At 44.4% G+C, this 23425-nt stretch overlaps 2 protein-coding genes and 1 pseudogene across 2 annotated transcripts; 1 reads left to right on the top strand and 2 right to left on the bottom strand.

The window, feature by feature from the left end:
- Nucleotides 1-829, bottom strand: LOC123461449 (annotated as a pseudogene).
- On the top strand, nt 807-18443 carry LOC101600335 (olfactory receptor 56). The gene is made up of 2 exons (XM_004657464.2): nt 807-932; nt 17481-18443. The coding sequence occupies exon 2, from the start codon at nt 17502-17504 to the stop codon at nt 18441-18443; it is 942 nt and encodes a 313-aa protein (XP_004657521.1). The 5' UTR covers nt 807-932; nt 17481-17501.
- A 3830-nt stretch (nt 18444-22273) lies between these two features.
- LOC101614196 (olfactory receptor 56-like) lies at nt 22274-23224 on the bottom strand. Its single transcript, XM_004657296.2, has one exon. The coding sequence runs from the start codon at nt 23222-23224 to the stop codon at nt 22274-22276; it is 951 nt and encodes a 316-aa protein (XP_004657353.2).
- Between the last annotated feature and the right edge of the window lie 201 nt (nt 23225-23425).

Below are 23425 nucleotides of genomic sequence, written 5' to 3'. Positions count from 1 at the left end.
CTATAGATGAGAGGGTTCAGCATGGGAGTAAGGACCGCGTAAAAGAAAGAGGGAGAGCATTTTGTCCTGGCTCGGGGTCGGCATCGCCTTGGCCTCAGGTAGACGGACGCGGCTGCCCCGTAGAAGAGAGAACCAGCGGCCAGGGCTTCGGAGAGCCGCGGGGCGCATGCGCAGCACAGCCGCCGGGACGCGGGCGGCGGCGGCGGCGGCGAAGGGCGGGAGCCGCCCGAGGACGCGGCGGACGGGCACCGCCTTCTCCACGGCCGGCGTGTCCACGCAGCCCAGCTTCAGCAGGGCCAGCGTCTCGCAGAAGAAGCGGCTCGCCTCCCTCAGGCGGCGGCAGGAGGAGAAGGTCATGACCGCCGTCGTCGTCTGCACCGCGCCGCCGGCCGCCATCCCAAAGGCCCCGGAGCTGCCGGCCATGTGCAGACGGACCCGTGGACTCATGAGGACGGGGTAGTGAAGCGGGGGGGCCGATGGCCACGTAGCGGTCATAAGCCGCGAGGCCCAGCAGGAGCCCCTCGGACCCCACGAGGCCGACGGAGAGGCGGGTTTCTGTGCCTCGGCTCAGGAGGGACCTGGACTTCCGGCCCGGCAGGAAGTCGGCGGCCATCTTGGGCACCCGGGCGCGGGCCGCGCGAGGTCCCGGATGGAGAGCTGGCCGAGGACCGAGTGCTGCGCGTGTGAAGCCGGGTCCGCGCACGTGGGGCCGGGCCACCGTGAACACCACCACGGCCACAGAGAAAAGCGCAAGATCGGCGGCGCCGTGGGAGAAGATGCCCAAGAGGAGAAAGTCAGCTGTGCAGGACTGGTTCCGCCATGGCCCCATGGCTGGGCAGTTGTTCTGGTTCACCTGAAAACGTGGGCAAAAAGCTGTGGAAGTGCCCGGCGTGGTGTTGCACGCCTTTGGTCCCAGCCCTTGGGAGGCAGAGGTAGGAGGATCTATCTCAGTGAGTTCGAGGCCACCCTGAGACTAGGTAGTGAATTCCAGGTAGGCCTGGGCTAGAGTGAGACCCCTACCTCAAAAACAGACAGACAAACAAAAGTATTGAATTAAATGACACATCCCCCAGCCACATCTCTCTGTCTTTTTCTTTTTCTTTCTTCCTCCTTTTCTGGCGCTATCTTTTCCTTCCTCCTGTAACCTCCGTTCCTTGCCCATGCACGCAGGGCTTCATACACATTAAATGATCACTGTATGACTAAGTCACATCCCTCAGAATTGAGAAACTTATAGAAAGGAGCCAGAGATATTATCCTTTTTAAAAAAAATTTTTAATGAACAAACCTGTGGTAGTTTGAATAGATGGATCCCAATATATTCAGTGTTTTATTAGTTTGTAGTTTGGATCTCCAGCCACCTGATGGAGGTGTCACTGGGCAGATCTTAAAGTGTGGTGGTGGGTTTGAAATTCCAATATAAAGAGTACAAAGTGCCTCGTTCCACCTGGAGTTCCTGAAATGTGCAGTGTTGCCTTTTGGCTTTGGGACTTGTGGCTTCTCTTTCTCTGCTTGGCCCTTCTGCCTTAATGGAACTTCCCCTGGATCTGTAAGCTTCAATAGATATTCCTTCCTCCATAACTGTGCTTGGTCTGGAAGTTCATCTCAGTGAACCTGAAGCTGTCTACTACAGAACCCAAATAAACAAGTAAAATCAGCCGGGCATGGTGGTGCACGCCTTTAATCCCAGCACTTGGGGAGGCAGAGGTAGGAGAATTGAGAGTTTGAGGCCACCCTGAGACTACATAATGAATTTCAGGTCAGTCTGAGCGAGAGAGCGAGAGTGAAACCCTGCCTCGCAAAACAAAAAAGAGTCGGGCGTGGTGGCACAAGCCTTTAATCCCAGCACGCAGGAGGCAGAGGTAGAAGGATGGCCATGAGTTTGAGGCCACCCTGAGACTACATAGTGAATTCCAGGTCATCCTGAGCTAGAGTGAGACCCTACCTCAAAAAACCAAAAACTAAAAACCAAAACAAACAAACACACACCAAAAAACCCCCCAAAGTAAAATCATGTATACTAAAAAAGACAACTACAATTGATGTTTACAAAACTGTTGGACCTAAGCAGAAATAAAAATACAATTGCTGTGTGTGGTTATGTGTGTCTGTAATCTCATCTATTTGAAAGGCTGAAATGGAGAATCATGTGTTTGAGTTTATCCTGGTCTCCATAATTATGAGACCCTGTTTCAAAAACCCCTAAAACAAAACAAGCAATAATGATAATAATAATAATAGTAAATAATTATGAACAATTAGGTGGCATACCTAACTACAACTCTTTTTATCATTAGCTTCACACTATTTAAACATTTTAAACATTATCTATTGTCTTCCCCTTCAAAGGCATTTCCATGTGTTTTTTTTAAAATATATTGTTTTATTTATATATTTTAAAAATATTTATTTATTTGAGAGAGAGAGAGAGAGAATATGAATGCATGTTCCAGGATCTTTAGCCACTGCAAATGGACTCAAGACAGGCGCAGTACTTTGTGCATCTGGTTTTATGTGGGTACTGGAGAATTGAACCTGGATCCTTTGGCTTTGCAGGCAAGCACCTTAGCACTAAGCCATCTCTCCAGGCCAAAGGTTTGTTTTGACTTACAATTTCCATCTTTAAAAAGGTTTCTAATCAGATTACTTTTAATTACACTTTCCTGTAGGTCCAGAGCTTCACTGCTAGGCATTATCTTTTTCTTTTCTTTTGCTTATCATGTACTTATTTATGTTTGGTGAGACAGTCTTGCTATGTAACTCAGGCTGGTCTCAAACTCTCCATTCTCCAGCCTCAGCATCCCCAGCAGTGGGAATACATGCATGCATCACCAGGACTAGCTATTGTCAGGTATTTTTGCAGTTCTGCCCGTAGTAGACAGTAGTACAAGATTTTCCTTTTAACTTTGTGTTAATTATCTATTTCTATGTAAGAAAAAGCCCCAATTTTTAGCAGCTTAAATAAGACACACTAAGAAGCATTTGTTGTTTTACAATTTCTGTGGGCTGGTGGCCCAGGAGCTGCGTTCCTCTAGTGCAGTCTCTCATATCAGACTGTTGGCCAGTTACTGTCCTGCTGGGGCTTGACTGGAAGAGGCTCCACTCCAAGATCAGCCATGTGTCTGCTAGAAGGTTTTGTTCTAGTCTCACAGGGCACCCCAGAGCATAGAAGCTGACTTCTGCAAGGACGTATGATCCAAGAAGATGATAGACAAAATAACCTAGACAGAAGCAGACATCTATAAGCCAAAGTGAGGGGTGACATCCCCTCGGTTCTTCTGCTTTCTGATACTTAGATCTGGGCCACTAAATCCAGCCAGCACTCAGGGGACGGGACCACACAAAGCCAAGAACACCAGGGAATGGATGTCAGTAGAGGCCCTCTTAATCCTTTTGTGTGGCAGTCTTAATCATTATTATACCAGGAACCAAATCCTGGTTGTTGATATAATAAACTAGAGTCTGATAAACTTGGGCTGGTAACTTTGTCACTCAAGATCACAAGAGATGACTACACTATCACTTAGCTGCTATTAACCAATTTAAATAGAATTATTCAAGCCTATGTAAAAATTAAAAATATATTTATGACTCTGCTGAACTCAGGAAATGTCCTCAAAGATATGACAATAAGCCAGGCATGCATGAGCCAGACAGTCTATCTGACTGGCATCCTGGTCATCTCTCCAAATGACTTGTAAATCTCCATCAGATCTCAAATAAACCCTCCAGTCCTTGTCCTCCCTAAAGTGCCAAGCAGAGAATCAAAGTGTTTTCCTTAGAAAAGGTAGATTTTCATCAGAAGGTCCTCCCTCCACCACCACCCAGATCTCCTGTCCTCTTGCTTCCCCAGAATTCCTTAAAGCCCAGTTTCACTGATACCATGTGGTTTTCCCCACACTGTAGGCAGGCATCTGCCTCAGGACTTCAGTATTCACTGTTGCCTCTTCTCAGAAGGCTTTTCCCAGATGTCTGTCTACTCACTCACCTCCTCCTGAGCTTTGCAGTGAAGCCTCCCTTCATATCCTAATAAGAGTTGAACTTCCCAACCCTGGCTCCCTTGTCTGCCTTATATGCCCATAGCAACAAAGTGAGTGAATGCATGGCATATTTCATCTATGTGGATTTGCTTGCTCTCATGTGTGCCAACTAGAACCTATGTTCTCTAGTGCCTCTTTTGCTCAGTGTGTGACTTTAGGCTCCTTGAGAAGTCCTTCATATGTGTTATGTTCTCAATATTCCTTTAGTACTACTAATGAGCATACAAAACTTGAGAAACTGTTGGAGCATCACACCTGTTCTTTTACCAGCTCTTTAGTTTCAGCCATTTCTTCTGGGGGCTTAGTGGCTTCAGTTTTCTTCCTAGAAAACAACAGAAGACCCTCCTTTTCTCTGTAGTATTCTTTGTGGACATCGTAAATCTGTTCTCTGTCAGTCCTTGTCTTCCTGCACCTCACCCTCATTTCTCCTCAAACTCCTTTCTTTTTCCTTAAGGTAGATCATTATTCAGCACAGGGACTAATAGTTTAGACCAGTCCATACAGAGGGAAAGACTAAAGGTAAATGTTAAGGAAAGAAAAAGAAGAGTATCAGTGACAAAAGATGGATAGATGAGAGAGAGAGAGAGAGAGAGAGAGAAAGAGAAAGAGAGGGAGGGAAGGAGGGAATGTAGATAGATAGGCAATAGAGGATTAATATCTCAAGTTCAACGCCCTCAAAAAAAGAGCTCACCACCACCACAAAATCCTTGATAAGAGTAAACAATGGAAGGAAGAGGATATGTGAACTATAAATAGAAATGGGAAAGCCATCCAACAGCTGGTAGTAGGAAATGCAAAGGACGGAGAGACGGTGTGTGAGTGGTGCAGGCAGGGTGGGGGCAGCAACAGGAAACGGTTCTTGCTCACCTTTGCTTGGGTCTCCTGCACGAAAACAAATTCAGCACAGATACCTTGTGGAAGAATTTCTACTATTAAAATAATTTTGTTGTCCTTTTCCTGCGCTTGCATGTACTAGGTGAGAAGTGAAAGGAAATAGCTGCTCTCCCAGATCTGATCGTCCTTAACTGCCACCGACCTCCTTGCCAGGCTATGGATGTGTATGTCACCCTGAGCCTCCCTGGGGACTGTCTCCTTCAGACACTGTGGCTCAAATGAATAAGCTCTTTGCACAAGAAGAAAGTCAGAGAAATATGAATATGAATCTGAGGCTATTTTCTGTTATTTTGCCTGTCTTCCTCAATATACCTGTCTCTCATGTGCCTTTCAGCACTACCTCCTACTTCCTATTCACGTACTTACTACAGAGACTTAGCAAGTATGATATAGCCAGTAACTCCCATGAAAGTCCACAAATGCCAGCCCTTGAACCAGAGCTCCCACGCCAACAATTTAAAGAGACCCAAAGAAGAATCTTGGAGAAGAGCGGGTGTAAGGCCAGTGGGGACAGAGTGAAGAAAACTTCTCAGGGGTTTCCTGGTCACCAGGGCCAGGAATAGAGCCAAGGTGCAGGAATATAGGAGTTCAGAGAGAGTTTCTTGGTGTTCTGTCCCTTTCTTTATGACATCTTGGGACCACGATGGTGTCTCTAGCTGTGGCTGTCTCCTTCTGTCCTCTCTGTAATGACAGTCCACACTTAAAAGTGTATGTCTTCTCTTAGCCCTGTCCTCTGGTCCTTCTTACATGCTTGATGTTTCCCATGTGCACTTTGAGGTCAGCCTTTTTCCTCACTGGAAGGATTTGTTCTACTTCATCTTCACTTTTACTAATTCTCCAAGATCCAGCTCAAGACCATGGTCTCCATGCAAACATATGAATAGACTCAATCCAGTGACCTCTGTCTCCTTTGGATCTCTCTGGATTGACTTCTATGTTTATATGTTACTGATAGGTTATGATCCATTGTATTGAAGAGAATGAACTTGGTCACTTGTGAGAAAGATAATGTCATTATATCTGATATTTGATACAACTTCAGGAATTTTGTGTTCACTTTGAGCGTTTACAAGTCCAGTCCATGGAAAATTAACACGGGGCTGAATAGTCTTGGTTATCCACCAGAATGGGGTGGTAAGATCCTATTGCTGAAGATGTATACTTCAGTTTCAGGACACTGAGAAATAAAGCTGGAATTGAGCTGGAAGCTTCTTCTCTTCTGGCTAGCTGTCAGTGACAAAAGGTGTTATGAGAGTTTCTGGAAAAGAACAGTCATGGACAGTCTTGCCCAGTAGTGGACCCTGCAAACTATACCAGCCAGGCAAGGCGTGCCCTCTAGTGTAATAGTGGCATGACTGCTTGGGGGTAACCAACAGCCAATTGGATTTGAGTCCCATTCCACAGGAGAGAATTTGCCTGTACTGAAAACTTAATCAGTGACCTATGGCTGGATAGGTTATAGACCTTAGGAGGGAAGTTACTACTCTTTCTGGCTAAATAGATATATGTTGCCCATCAAATTGCCCTTTAAATATTTATGTTCATCCATACAGATTAGTATTGCTTTCTCACCTTTTGTCAGAGACACTTCTTTTTACAGACAGTAATGACTACCAGGGAGACTGAAAACTCATCAAAGTACTGAAAATAAGGGTCTGATGAGTAATAGGCCTTAAGTGAGACATCCTCATCACACCCTCCAAGGCTCTAGGAACATTGTAGGAAAGAGGGTGGAAAGTATCTGAAAGCCAGAGCATGGGAATGACTACTCTGCAATGCTGACTTCCAGAGACAAGTGTCAGTTGAACTCATGACCGCATAGTAATGATTTTTATGGGCAAAAGACCTGCACAATATTATGAACATCAACAATCTGTCATGGACCATGGAAGAGGGTAAAAAATACATCAAAGCAGGAGACTAGTTGGAAGATCGAAAAGGTACAGTTTAGTGGAAAGAGGACAGGCACAGGGGAAAAGAGGCAGTAATGGGTGGGGATTATGATTAAAATACATTATATCATGTATAAAAATTGTCCATAATTTTTATTTTTTGGTCTTTCAAGGTAGGAACTCACTCTAGTCCAGGCTGACCTGGAATTCACTATGTCGTCTCAGGGTGACCTTGAACTCATGGTGATCCTCCTACCTCTGCCTCCTGAGTGCTGGGATTAAAGGCGTGCACCACTGCACCTGACTTCGATAAAATTTTTAAAGAAAAAAATGGGGCTGGGGAGATGGCTCATTGTTTAAATGTGCTTGTTGTGCAAGCTGGATGACTGGAATTGAAATCCTCAGAACCCATATAAAGCCAGAAACAGTAGTGCACATGTCTGTAATCCCTGTACTCTCCTAAGGGCAAGCTGAGAGATGGAGGAGAATCCAGGAAGCTCTTGGGCCATTTAAAGGATGTTCAACATCTTTAACCATCAGGAAAATGCAATTAAAACAACTTTGATATTTCTTCCCACTCCAGTCAGAATAACTATAATCAAATATTCAAATGATGGTCTGGAGAGATAGCTCAGCGGTTAATGCACTTGCCTGTAAAGGCTAAGGATCCATGTTCGATTCCTCAGTATCCACGTAAAGCCAGATGTGCTAGGTGGTGCATACATCTGGAGCTTGTTTGCAGTGGCTAGAGACCCTGGCACACCTCTTTTTCTTTCTTTCTTTCTCCCTGCCTCTTTCAAGTAAATAAATAAATAAAATAATAAAAATTTAAATGACAAGAAATAGTGGCTGGGGTGTGGGCAAAGAGCTCACAAACCTGTGCAGGTACTTGATTCTCAGTATGGAGGCTCCTCAAAACTCTGAAAACAGATCTACCATTTGATCCAGCTATACAATTCCTGGGCATATATAGTAAAGACTCCAGTAAAGAGACACTTGCTTGGCCATGTTTGTTGCTGCTCTTCTCACAATAGCTAGGAATTGGAATCAGGCTAGATGCCCATCAACTGATGAATGAATAATGAAGATATGGTACATATAAACAATGTAATTCTACCCAGTGGCAGAAAAAAAATGAAATGATTAACTTTGTAGGAAAATGGATGAACTTGGAAAAAATACTAAGAAAGGTTACAGAAAGACAAATGCTACATGTTCTCCTTGATACGTGGTTCCTGATATGGAACAGCTTGAGTTGATTGTAAGTTGTAGTGAGCATTGGTAGTATTGGCAAGCAACTATAATGAGGTGAGAAGAGAGGCGGAACGGGGAGGGATGAAAGGAGGAGACACTGGACAGTTAAGCATGGGGACAGTAAGGGGGTCTTGGGGGGACTGCAGTAGGGAGGGTGGGACCAGAGTAGTACACAGACCTTTGTCTTCTGGAGGCTTCAAAGTCACATGGCGCATTCTTGGGGCCTGACATCGACAGCGACTTCCATCTCATTCCGTTGTCAAAGAAGGAATTAAACCATGTGGGAGGATGATGCAAACAAAAGTGGTGACAAGAGACAAGTTGATTATTTGGCTGCGTAAAGACCTGATCTCCTATCACTGGAAAAATCTTTTATTAGCCATGCTTTGGAATGCTTCTGGATTTGAGAAGAAAACTTGGGTGGTGGACAGCTCATTCCCACCAAGCATGGATGAGACTACTGGTGACCTAGCTCAGCCTGAATTTTGGGTGTTTGTGGGGCACTTACCCTACCTCCCAACACCATCATGGAACACAGAACACACAGACAGCACCGACATACCAGGCAGTGATCTTCTCTCAATCTACCTGTCATCGCAGCCGATGTCATCAGAGTTGATGTTCTACCTGGAAGATCCTTCTGTCCTAGACTAGAAAAATTGGAAGCACACTTGGTATTTTAATAATGGGATGGCTCAGTGGGTAAAAATGCTTGCCGCTCAAGCATGAGAACCTGTGTTAATTATATGGTATCCACATAAAAAGTCGTCATGGTCATGTATGCCTGCAACCCTAACCCTGAGAGGAACAGAGGCAGAAGGATCACTGGGGCTCTGTGGCCAGCCAGTACAAGTGAAAAATAGCAAGCTGTGGGTTCAGTGAGAAACTGCTTCAAGATCAGAGTGCCTGTGTGTCTCTGCACATGCGCACACATACGCCTCACACAAAAATACACACCACACATACTATATTAAACGCCATAAACAGTGAGCTGACTCACATGCAGTAGGTGAGATCATCAATCTGTTAGATCATTAATCAAAACACAACACTGTGATGAATGCAGCAAAAAGATAAGCTTAGGTGTCAGGCAAGCTTTCTCAGAAGTCTTTCTCATATCTTCTTGGTCTGAAGACAGGTGGCTGAAGGAAAGAAGGGGAGTATTTTATTATTGTTTGAGAGACAAAGGAAGAGGGAGAGAGAGAGAGAGAGAGTGAGAGAGAGAGAGAGAGAGAGAGAGAGAGAGAGCGCACAAGAGTGAGTTCTAGGGCCTCTTGCCATTGCAAACAAGCTCCAGATGCACGTGCCACTTTGTGCACCTGGCTTTATATGTGGAGAATCAAACCCAGGCTGTCAGGCTTTGCAAGCAAGTACCTTTAACCACTAAGCAATCTCTCCAGCTTGAGCTTTTTTTTCAATAGTAAAAGATGCTATGAGTGTAAAAATGATATGTGAGACATTATTTCCTACTGCAGTACTTTGAATGAGATGGGGGTTGAAACTGGAAAGGTAAGCATGGAGCAGTATAAGATTTGTTTATTGGATAATACTAAGGAATTTAAATTTATCCTGAAGAACACAGGGCCATCAGTGGACTCCAAGCAAGGAAGTGATGTAATCAAATCTTTGCTTTTTAAAAACAAGATGAGTTGCAATTGGAAGAGATCTGGCACTAGGAAGTGGTAAGTTATACTGGGTATCTGTGTGAAAATACTTTATTAGGTGCATTGACTCAGAATCAACATGTTTTGGGTATTGATTTTTTTTTTTTCAAGGTAGTGTCTGGTATGAGGACCCTAGCCTAGGCTGACCTGGAATTCACTATGTAGTCTCAGGATGGCCTCAAACTCACAGCAATCCTCCTACCCTCCTACCTCTGCCTCCTGAGTCCTGAGATTAAAGGCATGCACCACCATGCCTGGTGGCATTGATTTTTATAATTGCATGATGGTATGAAAAAGAGGAAGTAATTCAAAGGAGATCCAGATGTTAAAACCATCATTTATTGAATTAAAATAACTTTTTATTTCTCTTTCAAGAAAAAATAATATAGATAATTTCACCAGACAGTATTAACCTATAAAACAAATATAAGTCCAGAGCTGAGGAGGATATAACAAGCTAAGCTCAGAACTCAATAGATGGATTTGGGAGCAATTTAGACACAGATGAAGAGAAAATTGGTGAACTGAGAAATACATATAGAATGAAAACAATTAATAAGATCTTCTTCCTGATACTCTACTTGCATATATTAAAACCATTCTTGCAATCCTGGAAAGAAGCCAACTTAATCATGGCCTATAATCTTTCTAATGTGTTGTTGAATTTGATTTGCAGGTATTTTATAAAGGGTTTTTTGCATCCATGATATGATATAATAAACTAGTTTTAAAAATATTAAAGCTGAAGATGTTTATATATGAATTATGTTATAAGTAACAAGTAATATGAAGAGGGACTGGGACTGCAGTGATGGCTTAGCAGTTAAGGTGCTTACCTGTGACATAAGAATGCTTGTTCGAATCTCCAGGTCCCACATAAGCCAGATGCAAAAATGAAGCAAGTGTGCAATGTCACACATGCTCATAAAAAGGCCATGTGTCTGGAGTTCATTCACAGCATCTGAAAGGCCCTGGCACACCCATTCTCTCTCTCAAAAATAAAATAATAATAAAAAGAGGTGCAGGAAAGATGAAAAAGAGGAAGTAAGGTAGAAATTAGAGGAATAATATGTAGATTTAAGGTAGGAGAAATAATGGAGAGAATGCAATAGAACAGGTGCAGAAAGAGACAGAACAATCCTAACACCAAATCAAGGAAGCTAAAATGGAAATAAAAAATTAAACCATAAAAACACAAGAGTGGAAATTAAAAATTCAATGAGTAGTGTAACACAAGTCAATATTTATTCCTTGCTGGGATAGAGGAGGGGTCTCTTACTTCATGAATTTTCTTCTGCAGCTCACTCCATAGGTTTCTCTGGGTTTCTAACAGGTTGGATCAGAATGGACTGTGTGTAGTCTTCCATCTGCGTTTCCTGGTTAGCTTGATTCCCCCAAATGTCTCCTCTTGCCTGGTGTGTTTCTCCAGTCCTTAGCAGACCTAGGCATACAGACTGGTCATGCTTTTCATCTGTCTATTTTTTTTTTTTTTTTGAGGTAGGGTCTCACTCTAGCCCAGGCTGACCTGAAATTCACTATGTAGTCTCAGGGTGGCCTCAAATTCACGGGGATCCTCCTACCTCTGCCTCCCGAGTGCTAGGATTAAAGGCGTGTGCCACCACTCCCGGCTCCTCTGCATATTTAAATGTCTGGGGCTTAGAGGGAGACACAGGTACTCATATGTACCTCCTCTTTCCAGAATTCAGGCTGCTTTTCCATAAGTGAGTAGTTTTGGCCCAAGGCTAATTGCACCGTGCGTTTGTGTTTATAACAGCTCGCCTATCATGTATAGGGTGGATTGCAGAGTCATTGCTCACTCAGTCAGTAGAGGGTGGAGTGGGGACTTGGGGGTATGGAGACATAATGGTGCTGAATTTTCTATCTCCTCCCCAGCAGAGTGGTTTATCATAGAGCTTCTCTTGAGACTGGCTTCTTTCTCAACCCCAGCCTATGAGATAGTGGCACAATAGGTCTCTTTTCCAGTGTCTACTTCTCTGTAAGCCAGCAGATCTCCTGTCTAATGGTTTGTTTTAACACTGTGGATTCTGTGTATTCTCTTTCTCTTGTTTATTTTTATCTATTTATTTGAGAGCAACAGACAGAGAGAAAGAGAAAGAGGCAGATAGAGAGAGAATGGGCCCACCAGGGCTTCCAGCCACTGCAGACAAACTCCAGACGCATGCACCCCCTTGTGCATCTGGCTTACGTGGGTCCTGGGAAATAGAGCCTTGAACCAAGGTCCTTAGGCTGCACAGGCAAGTGCTTAACCCTTAACCACTAAGCAATCTCTCCAGCCTAAATTTTAAACAATTACATGCATTTATTTATTTATTTATTGAGGTAGGGGTCTCACTCTGGTCCAGCCTGACCTGTAATTAACAATGTCTCAGGGTGGCCTTGAACTCATGGCAATCCTCCTACAAGGAGGGATAAAAGGCATGTGCTACCATGCCCAGCTTCTTCTTCTTCTTCTTCTTTTTTTTTTTAATGGTCCCAGAGCATGGAGTATTCTCTCCTTTCCTACCACTTGCTTCAGTGCTCTGAGTTCAGGTCTGTTTTTTCTTGGTAAATCTGTCTAAGGTTCCATGGTTCTAGATTTCACCTGGTCCCTCATTGTTTGCTGCGGCACTCTCAACTTTTCATGCCTCTCACCTGTCTCTGTAGCCATGGATGCGAAGCTTTCTTCCAGATTTGTGCGGATGTGGACAGTGCTGCTTGTCTACATCTCATCATCTGCTGCTTTCATTTGGTATTTCCTCAAGTGAAGAACTGTTGAGGAGAAATTCTGTCAGGGGAAATACAGAAATCAAGTTAGCACTAAGCTGGAAGCTTCTTCTCTGCTGGCCAGTGTTGATGGTACTATGAAGGCTGCTGAGAGGGAAAAGTCAGCAATAGTGTGACCCAGTGGTGACCCTACATGTTACATCATCAACCAGCCAGGCAAGATGTGCCCACTGGTGCAACAGTGACATGGCTGGTATGGGGTAACCACCTGCTCTCAAATTGGATTTGGAGCTCTATAGGAGGGATTCATGCCTGGTACTGAAAACAGTCAAAGGCCTATGGCTAAGGACGTCATAGGCCTTAGGAAGGAAGCTTCAACTGTTGTTTGGCTAAATGGTTATGTTGTGCCCATCAAATTGCTCTCCTTTATATTTATAACTATAGATTAGTGATGACCTCACCTTTGGTCAGAGAAGTTTGTTTTTGTAGCTGGCAGTGACCACTGGGTACACAAAGCTTATCAAAGTGCTGTGAATATGTGACTGTTGAGTGCTTAGTGCTAAATGACACATTTATATCACCATCTCTGAGTTTCATGGAACATAGCAAAAGAGAGGGTAGAGAGAGTGTAAGAGCTAGCACATGCACAGGAGTGCTGTGGAGTGCTTTCTTCTGGATGTGACCTGGTCATTCCTTTTTTGACCTCTCAATGACTACCTCTGGACCCCTTGACATCCCATCATGGATGTTTCCTAATTTTTCACCCATAGTCCTAAGCTTGTTATTAATCAGTGGGTCCTTCAAGGTGAGAGGGTTTGGGTTGAGCTCACCATCGATACTTCCCTTCTCTCAAAGCTAGTTATTAATCAGTGGGTCCTTCATGGTGGGGTGGGGTTAGGGTTGAGTTCAGTGTTCACACTGCCCTTCTCTCAAAGCTAGTTTGGCTAGTTGGGAGGAAGCAGGATTCTAGCAGGAATGGGAGGACAAGAGAAGATAATGGAAGGTGAATATGGTTACATTATATGCTTGCGTGAAATTGTTAAAAAATAGATAATTGCTTTAAAAAGCTAGATTGAGGCTGGAGAAGTGGTTTAGCAGTTAAGGTGCTTGCCTGTAAAACCTAAGGACCCAGGTTTGATTCCCCAGTACCCATGTAAGTCAGATGCACAAGGTAGTGCATGCATCTGGAGTTTGAGTGGCTGGAGGCCCTGGCATTCCTATTGTCTGTCTGTCTCTCCCCCTCTGTTTTTTTTTTCCTCTCTCTTAAATACATAAATAAACACATATAAAATAATTCAAATATAAGGCTTGAGATGGCTTATCGGTTAATGTTGTTGCCTGCAAAGCCAATGGAGCCAGGTTCAACTCCCCAGTACCCACATAAGCCAGATGCACAGGGTGGTGCATGCATCTGGAGTTCATTGGTCTTGGCTGGAGGCCATGACACACCCATTCTCTCTCTACCTGTCTCTTTCCCTCTCCCACTCTCTTTCAAATAAATAAATAAATAATAAAATAAAATTTAAAAATTGAAAGGTAAAATAAAAAGCTAGTTTGGTGTTCTTTGTACCAGTGTGACCGAAGGCTTAGTTCCCTCTGTCTCTTCTTCCTGTGACTCCTACCACATCACTCTTCCCTCAACCTTCTGACTAAATCTTTCTTCATGGCATTAGCCTCCAAGTGAAGCTCCCAGGAGCTTTTCACAGCAGCTAAAACGGGTTCTATTCACATCATGAAAATAAAGTGAAAAATCTATAAAATAATATCCAGAAGGAAAAGATGAGTTGGTGATGTCCAATGACTATATCATTTAAAAAGCAGACTTGCATCCTTAGGGCACATAGCTAAAGAATTGACAATAAGAATGCATTATTCAGCCTGGGACACTCTTGCGAGTTAAAGGGAGAGCTGTCCATGCCTGTAGCAGGACATCAGGAATAACTGTAGATCCCTCACAACAGATGCTGAAGGGTGTGGACTTTTTAGTAATGTCTGGCAGTGACGGGATGGAGGCAGCCCACGTACTATTTTGTGAGTATTGGTGTTGTTCCTTCTCTCCCAATAGTGCTCTGTTGCCATTTCTGATTCAATACCCCACTGCTCTTCTCCATCTCACTCAGACGAGGACTGTGATTACAGGGAGGGCTCAGGGGACAGCCACACGGGGAGACACCATAGCTCTCTGGGGGTCATAGGGAAAGTGCTGACTTGGAGGGGTGGTCAAACCCCAGAAAAGTTTCTTTGCATTCCTGTTAAGATCCTATGGCCTTTCCTGTCGGGTTTCATCACTGTGTCCCCACTGGCCATGCTCTTGTCCCTTTGGGTCTCTAATTGTACGCTTGGGAGCTATGGCTCCAGGGCCAGCATTGGTAAGTTCTCTTGGGAGACATGGGAGTCAACTTCCTTGCTCCGCGTCTGTGTTAAGTATCTGTGCGGATGTGGGCAGTCGGAAGTAATTCTGCAAGTGAGGTGAGAGACAAGTGCATTGTGGAACGCGTGCAGGCATCAGGGGTGAGTCCAAATTCACAGAGGCTGGCTCTGACGCTCCTCCAACCATAATATCATTGACTAAGTATCTTTCCTCTTTTTCCCTTCTTCTTCTTTTTTCCTAGGTAGGGTCTCACTCTAGCCTAGGCTGCCCTGGAACTCACACTGTAATCTCAGGCTGGCCTCGAATTCACAGTGATCCAGCTACCTCTACCTCTCCAAGTGCTGGGATTAAAGGTGTGTGCCACCACACCTGGCTCTTTCCCCCTTCTTGATAAGAGGAGGCGTTTGTTTGTCTGAGCCCCACTCTATCTGCACTAGAGTGGTCCACAAACAGACAGTGCCATGGGCATCCGCAGCCTGGCTAACAGGCTGAACTGAGAAAGAATGTCAGAGTTACAGGGACAGCTCACTTTCTAACCCCTCTTGACCAATGAATGGAAACAGAAGGAAGATGAGATTATTTTGAAGTGAGAAACTCCACCAAAGGGCAGATCTGTAGAATTGTTTGCTTTCACAAGGGAACCCATACAAAAATGAACAAGGGTCAATCCTCTGCAACATCACTCTCTCTTCTTGGCAGCTCTTAGTAGATATTGGTTCATTTCTACATTATTATCTCTATCAGCCATTTATCTTCCTCTTATTGTCTCTCCCATTGATTGGCTTTCCCCCTTCTTTCTTTTTTAACAAATTATTTTCTTAATTTTTATTTATTTATTTGAAAGCAACATACAGAGAGATAAAGAAGCAGATAGATAGATAGAGAGAGAGAGAGAGAGAGAATGGGTGCACCAGGGCCTCTAGCCACTGCAAACGAACTCCAGACGCGTGCGCCCCCTTGTGCATCTGGCTAACATGGGTTCTGGGGAATTGAGCCTCGAACTGGGGTCCTTAGATTTCACAGGCAAGCGTTTAACCGCTAAGCCATCTCTCCAGCCCCCCCTTCTTTCTTAAAGGGGTGTATTTATCTTCTAGTGTTATGCATGTCTCTCTGCCCTTTCTTGTCGTAGTTTTCTTTTGATTCACACCCTTTCTTCTTTCCTTCTTCAATATCTTATTCATCTTTTTATTTTCTCTTTTGCTGTCTTGATTGGGCTCAGCTATGGCTCCCTGAGCTGAAGAATAACCCACAGCAGGAAGACAGAGGACAAGAATGACTGAGAAGGGAGCAAGGAGGAGAGGGCTGGTGTAGGTCATAGGGCCTCTCTTTGTCTTCAATGAATATTATATGGAGAAAGCAGCTTGCCTGTCTTACGTTGCTGTTTCTAGGAATTGAAACAGTCATTGCATGGGCAAACATTGTCTGACAAGGCAAGATGAAAGAACATGAATGATAACAGGAAAAATTGAGTTATTACTCAATAAAAACCTTTAATGACATTATAATACATATATCAGTACTGTTTTCAGAGCCTGGCTTTCTTTTTTTCATATCTTTTAAAAAAATTATTTATTTATTTATTTGAGAGTGACAGACACAGAGAGAAAGACAGATAGAGGGAGAAAGAGAGAATGGGCACGCCAGGGCTTCCAGCCTCTGCAAACGAACTCCAGACACGTGCGCCCCCTTGTGCATCTGGCTAACGTGGGACCTGGGGAACCGAGCCTCGAACCAGGGTCCTTAGGCTTCACAGGCAAGCGCTTAACCGCTAAGCCATCTCTCCAGCCCAGAGCCTGGTTTTCTTATGAATGCAAGTAGTATCTGGGGACATAACATAGCTTCTACCAGGAAAGCAACACATGAATTCATACAAATAAAACAGGATACAGGCTGGAAAGATGGTTGAGTGGTTAAAGCACTTACTTGCAAGGTCTAAGAACACAGGTTTGATCCCCCAGCACACACATAAAGTATTGCATAAGGTTGTACATGTGTCTGGAGTTCATTTGCAGTTGCTAGAGGCCCTGGTGCATGCATTCTGTCTCTGTTTCTCTATCTGCCCCTCTCTCTTATTGTTATCTTATTACCAGTCTCTTCCCTTCCCCTTCTTCCTCCTCCTCTTCTTCTTCCCCTCCTTCTTTTAATATATCTGTAATTCCAACACTTGTGAAGTTGAAGCAGAAAGAATGCCATGATTACAAGGTCAGCCTGGGCTACCTAGTAAATCCTCAAGCCATTCTGGGCTTCAGAATAAGATCCATTTTAAAAACGTACAAAAGGAAAAAGATTAATGAACATTCCAAGTCTTCATTCTACTTCCTTATTATAACATATGAGCTTTCTCTTGTACAAAAAATAGCCAAAGTAAGGTTAAAGATGGTTTACTATGTCCATGTGAGTCCACCTCTAAAGAGCCAGTACCATGTGTGTCCCATAAAAATTAGCTTCTCTTCTTCTTGGTATGGATACATAAAAATACAGATATGTAGTAAAACTATGTGAACTAGCAAAGATCATGCGAATCATACACGTCTCAAAACCTATGCTATTTAACCAATGAATCACACATCTGACTGAGGAAGAATTCACAGATAAATACACATTACTTGGTCTCAGAATATTTTTCTGTGCTCGTTTGCAGGTGACTGTGAATGACCAAGTTATGGCAGTATGGCTGAACCAGTCGTCCATAGATGGATTCATCCTCTTGGGCATCTTCTCCCATAGCCAGACTGACCTTGTCCTCTTTTCTGCAGTTATGGTGGTCTTCATGGTGGCCCTCTGTGGGAATGTTCTCCTCATCCTCCTCATCTACGCAGACCCCCGGCTTCACACGCCCATGTACTTCTTCCTCAGTCAGCTCTCCCTCATGGACCTCATGCTGGTCTGCACCATTGTGCCGAAGATGGTGGTCAACTTCCTGTCTGGCAGTAAATCCATCTCCTTTGTGGGCTGTGGTATACAAATTGGACTTTTTGTCTCCCTTGTGGGGTCTGAGGGGCTCCTGCTGGGCCTCATGGCTTATGACCGCTATGTGGCCATTACTCACCCACTTCATTATCCCGCCCTGATGAGTCAAAGAGTCTGTCTCCAGATTGCTGGGAGCTCCTGGGCTTTTGGGATCCTGGATGGAATGATTCAGATGGTGGCTGCAATAAGCTTACCGTACTGTGGCTCGAGGTATGTGGATCACTTCTTCTGTGAGGTGCCAGCTTTGCTCAAACTGGCCTGTGCAGACACGTCCCTTTTTGATACTCTGCTCTTTGCTTGCTGCGTCTTCATGCTGCTCCTCCCCTTCTCCATCATCGTGGCCTCCTACGCTCGCATCCTGGGCGCTGTGCTCCGCATGAACTCTGCTCAGGCCCGACAAAAGGCTCTGGCCACCTGTTCCTCCCACCTGACAGCTGTTTCTCTCTTCTACGTGGCAGCCATGTTCATCTACCTGAGGCCAAGGCGATACCGGACCCCGAGCCATGACAAAGTTGTCTCCCTCTTTTACACGGTCCTTACTCCCATGCTGAACCCTCTCATTTATAGCTTGAGGAACCGGGAGGTGATGGGGGCTCTGCGGAAGGGGCTGCGCCGCTGTAGGATTGGAAGCTAGGTCTGAAAAGCCAGAGCCCTGAGCCCAGGTATGCTATCCGCTGGCTGTCTTTTGTGAACGTTGGTTTATTCATCCAATAAATGACAATTTATGGAGAGGTGGATCAGCAGTTAAGAGAAATTCTTGTGCAGGCACGAGGGCCAGAGGAAGCCTGAGAGATCACTCGAAATTGATCCCCTGGTTCCACATTAGCAGCTGGATATGGCCAAGCTGGTCTGAAACCCCAGCCCTGTGGGGGGGAAGGAGGGGGGGGGGGGAAACTGGAAAATAGCCAGAGCTTGCAAAACAAAACAAAACAAAACAAAACACAACACCTGGATAGCTCTGGTATCAGTAAGAAACTCTGACTGAAATGAGGATGGGTGATGGAGAGGGACACCTATCATTGTGTCCTGGCTATGGCAGGCAAATGCGTCTGCTCAGGCAAGCCTACAGGTTACCTCATTGGCACATACATATACCTATGCATACAGCACACACCACAGCCTCACGCCACACACACGCACGCACGCACATGCATGCATACAATTGTGACACTTGCCCTGCCTGTTAGAGGTTTTTATTTATTTATTTATTTTTGTTTTGTTTTTCAAGATAGGGTCTCACTCTGGTCCAGGCTGACCTGGAATTCACTCTGTAGTCTCAGGGTGGCCTTGAACTCACGGCGATCCTACTACCTCTGCCTCCCGAGTGCTGGGATTAAAGGCGTGCGCCACCACACCCAGCCTGTTAGAGGTTTTGTAGGGATCATTGCATATAAGTTCTCCTGAGGGAACAATGCTTTGCTGTCATTATTGATTGTTTTAACATTTTAAAATAAATATATTCTACTTCTTAATTCTTCGTTATAGTGGTTGTCTTGAGACAGGTGTGGTGGTGCATGCCTTTAATCCCAGCACTTGGGAGGCAGAGGTAGGAGGATCATTATAAGTTCAAGGCCACAGTGAGACTATATAGTGAATTCCAGGTCAGCCTGGGCTAGAGTGAGACTGTACCTAAAAAAAAAAAAAAAGTCTTGTACTGAGTGCTGGCTGAGGGATGGGACTGTCCCATTCCCTGCTATATTATTTAATAGGTAAATATAACAACCTGCATATATATATATAGATAGATAGATAGATAGATAGATAGATAGATAGATAGATAGAGGCATCTTAAATCTAGTCGATGGAAAGTGAGTTTCTGTCATTTTAAATAGTGTGGTGGTTTGATTCAGGTGTCTCCCATAAACTTAGGTATTCTGAATGCTAGTCTCCCAAGCTGTTATCAATTGGAAATTAAAGCCTCCTGGAGGCAGTCTATTGTTGGGGGTGGGTTATGGTTGTTATAGCCAGTTTCCCCGTGCCAGTGTTTGGCACACTCTCCTGTTGCTATGGTCTACCTTATGTTGGCCAGGGGGTGATGTCCATCCTCTGCTCATGTCATTGTTTTCTCTGCCATCATGGAGCTTCCCCCTTGAGCCTATAAGCCAAAATAAAACCCCTTTTCCCACAAGCTGCTCTTGGTTAGGTGATTTCTATCAGCAATGTGAACCCGAATGCAACAAATAGTTTATTGCCTTCTCTGTGGTTTCTAAATTTTATTTATTTTAGTTTTTGTGTTTTCTAGGTATGGTCTCACTCTAGCTCAGGCTGACCTGGAATTCACTATGTAGTCTCCGGGTGGCCTCAAACTCACAGCAATTCTCCTACCTCTGCCTCCTGAGTGCTGGGATTAAAGGCATGTGCCACCACGCCTGGCTTCTCTGTGTTTTACTTGAGGTTTCAGAAAGGTTCCTTAAAGGGGAAAGTGTCAGGGGGGAGGGAGGGAATTACCATGGGATATTTTTTTTATAATCATGGAAAATGTTAATAAAAATTTAAAAATTAAAAAAAAGAAAGATTCCTTAAAAAAAGAGTATATTGGGCTAGAGAGATGGCTCAACAGTCAAAGAACTTGCTTATAAAGCCAAAGGACTCAGGTTTGATTCCCCAGGACCTATGTAAGCCATATACATAAGGTGGCACATGCATTAGGAGTGTGTTTGCAGCGGCTGGAAGCCCTTCTCACTCTCTCTCTCTCTCTCTATCTCTTTCTCACTCTCAAAGAAGTAAATAAAAATAAAAAATATGAAAGAACTTCCATCGTGTACTTGAAAAAGTGCCTATTGCTAGTATCTATGAGTTGTCTCTATAGCTCTGGTTTAATTTCTGTATTCTTAGTATCTGGCACTGTGCCTTATTAAATAATAGTTACTTAATGAAACCTTATTGGATGAATGCAGGAAGAAAGCACCAAATGATGTAACATGTGTGGAGATATCCTCACAAGTTCTATTCACACGGCACATTTTCTTCAATAGCTGTAATGCATTTGCGCCCTTTAAGCTTTGCAACAGTAAGTGATGTCTGTTTCTGAGGATGAAGATTGGAACAAAGGTACAAACAGAATTTGGAATATCATTTTAAAACTTTGGTATCAATTAAAATCTTATCAGGAATCACATCAGTTATTTCAACAGAACATTTTTGGTGTAAAGATTTGGTAACCTAAGGCTGGGATGTAGCTCATTGTAAGGAACTTGCTTAGAATGAACAAGGACTCAGGTTCTGTCCCTAGCAGCACAAAAAATAAATAAATAAAAAAGTTAACTGGATATTTGAGAGCTAAACGGCTTAAACAGTATTAAATATCGTATCTGCTGAAAGAAGCTAGTGTCACTGGGCTAGGGGAAGTGAAGCGAGGGTTTAGATTTAGTTGAACTTGGGTTCTTTGGAGCTTAAATATCTGAGGTGCAAACACTGAGCAGCAGTGAGTACCTGAAAAGTGGGGCCCTAGGGAGGGTGGGATTAAGCCTAAGCTTAAAAGAAAATTTATTTCTGCCTCTGGCCTATAACTCCCAATACCAGAGATTGGTTGCTACCCACATTGACCTGTTAATCAGAGAGACCTAGGAGGTCCCCAAATCAAGACAGCTTTCTGTTGAAATGCTTGATTACTCACCTGAGGCAAAAGGCAAGACCTTATTGCTGAAGGCACCAAATGCTGCCAATACAAAGCATGGAAAGACCTGGCTAGAATCCAGAAGAAAGCCAGTCATGATCCCTAGGGGTATAATGCCTGCTGGTATTTGGCTAAATGAATATATTATGCTCACCAAACTGCCTGGTAAGCACTTTTCTTAATGTTAATACCCATATATTAATGCTACTCTCACTTTTGGCTAGAGAAGTTTCTCTTTTCAGCCTGGCAGTTACCTCTGGGATGACTTAAAAGGCACCACAGTGCTGAGAAGAAGTGACAGAGGAGCGCTCAGCACTGAAACATCTCTATCACACCTTCCAAGGCTCAGGGTCCATTGCAGAAGTGGTGGCGGGAAGAATGTAAGAGCCAAAGGAAGGGTAGGACTGCTTACAATACATTCTTACAGACACAAAATGGCCTGGATATTCATGACCTCACAGTTCCTGGCACTACCTACACAAGACCATGATAATGGAGGAAAAGATGATGACATCAAAACAAAAGAGAGACTGACTGAGAGGGAGAGAGGCTATGATGGAGAATGGAGTTGTGAAGAGGAAGGTGAGGGAAAGGGAATTATCATGGTTTATTGTCTATAATTATGGAAGTTGTTAATAAAAAAATAAAGTACAGAAAGAAGGAAAGAAAATTTCTCAACATAGAATTTTATAACTAGCAAAAAGATCATTCAACAATGAAGGAAAAATGAGGGTTTTAAAATTTATTTGTTTGTTTTCAGTAGGACACATTTCTTCCTCTTCCAGTCAAACCACAGTTTGGTGATGCAGGCTCCCATGTTACAGAGTCCATATCTTCAGACACCAGTCTTAACCTAGAGACCCCCCAGCACAGGGACACTTTCCCAGGAGTTTCCTCAAAGCCCCCATCACTTCCTTGTTCCTTAGACTATAGATAAGAGGGTTGAGCATGGGGGTGATCACTGTGTAGAAGGCAGAGACCACCTTGTCCTGCTTGGAAGAGTGGTAGGCCTGGGGCCGCATGTAGGTAACCATGGCAGCCCCATAGAATAGGGAGACCACCATCATGTGGGAGGAACAGGTAGCCAAGGCCTTCTGCCGGCCGTCTGCAGAGCGCATGCGGAGCACCACCACCAGAATCCTCAGGTAGGAGGCCGAGATGACAGAGAAAGGCAAGAGCAGCATGAGGACGCAGCAGACATAGATCATGGTCTCATAGAGAGAGGTGTCAGCACAGGCCAGCTTCAGTACTGCAGGCACCTCACAGAAGAAGTGGTCAGTCTCCTGAGAGCCACAGTAAGGGAAGCGAAGTGTGAAGACAGCTTGGATCAGCCCATCCACTAGGCCAAAGAGCCAGGATCCTGCCACCATGAGCCAACAGACACGACTCATAACTGCTGAATACCTCAGTGGGTTGCTGATGGCCACGTAACGGTCATAGGCCATAAAGGCCAGCAGGAAGCACTCGTCCCCCAGCAGGGTGAGGAAGAAGAGGATCTGGATTCCACAGCCTGTGAAGGAGATGTATCCGTGGCCGAGGAGGAAGTCGGTAGCCATCCGCGGCACAATGGTGGAGATGAGCATGAGGTCCATGAGCGACAGCCAGCTGAGGAAGAAGTACATGGGGCTCTGCAGGTGGGAGTCCACGCTGATGAGGAGGACCATGAGCCCATTGCCCGAGAGGGCCATGACAAACATGACCATAATGACGGAGAAGAGGAACAGGTGCAGAGGCGAGTGGGTGAAGAGACCAAGGAGGATGAAGTGGGAGACGAGAGTCTGGTTGCTAGCCTGGGTCATTGTTCCAGCAGGGTGCACTAGAAGCAGGTTGACAGAATTTAACATTACAATACTGAAGACGTTACGATTTTGCCCAGTGTGTTTTTCTCTTTATATATTTTTTAAATTATTTATTTATTTATTTGAGAGCGACAGACACAGAGAGAAAGACAGGTAGAGGGAGAGAGAGAGAATGGGCATGCCAGGGCTTCCAGCCTCTGC

The sequence above is a fragment of the Jaculus jaculus genome, chromosome 6 (assembly GCF_020740685.1).
Source record: "Jaculus jaculus isolate mJacJac1 chromosome 6, mJacJac1.mat.Y.cur, whole genome shotgun sequence".
In the NCBI taxonomy this organism is placed as follows: domain Eukaryota; kingdom Metazoa; phylum Chordata; class Mammalia; order Rodentia; family Dipodidae; genus Jaculus; species Jaculus jaculus.
This window is presented reverse-complemented; position numbering and strand designations above follow the sequence as displayed.

Coding starts and splice junctions, on each gene's coding strand:
- LOC101600335 (XM_004657464.2), top strand. CDS start 17,502: ATGGCAGTATGGCTGAACCAGTCGTCCATAGATGGATTCATCCTCTTG.
- LOC101614196 (XM_004657296.2), bottom strand. CDS start 23,224: ATGACCCAGGCTAGCAACCAGACTCTCGTCTCCCACTTCATCCTCCTT.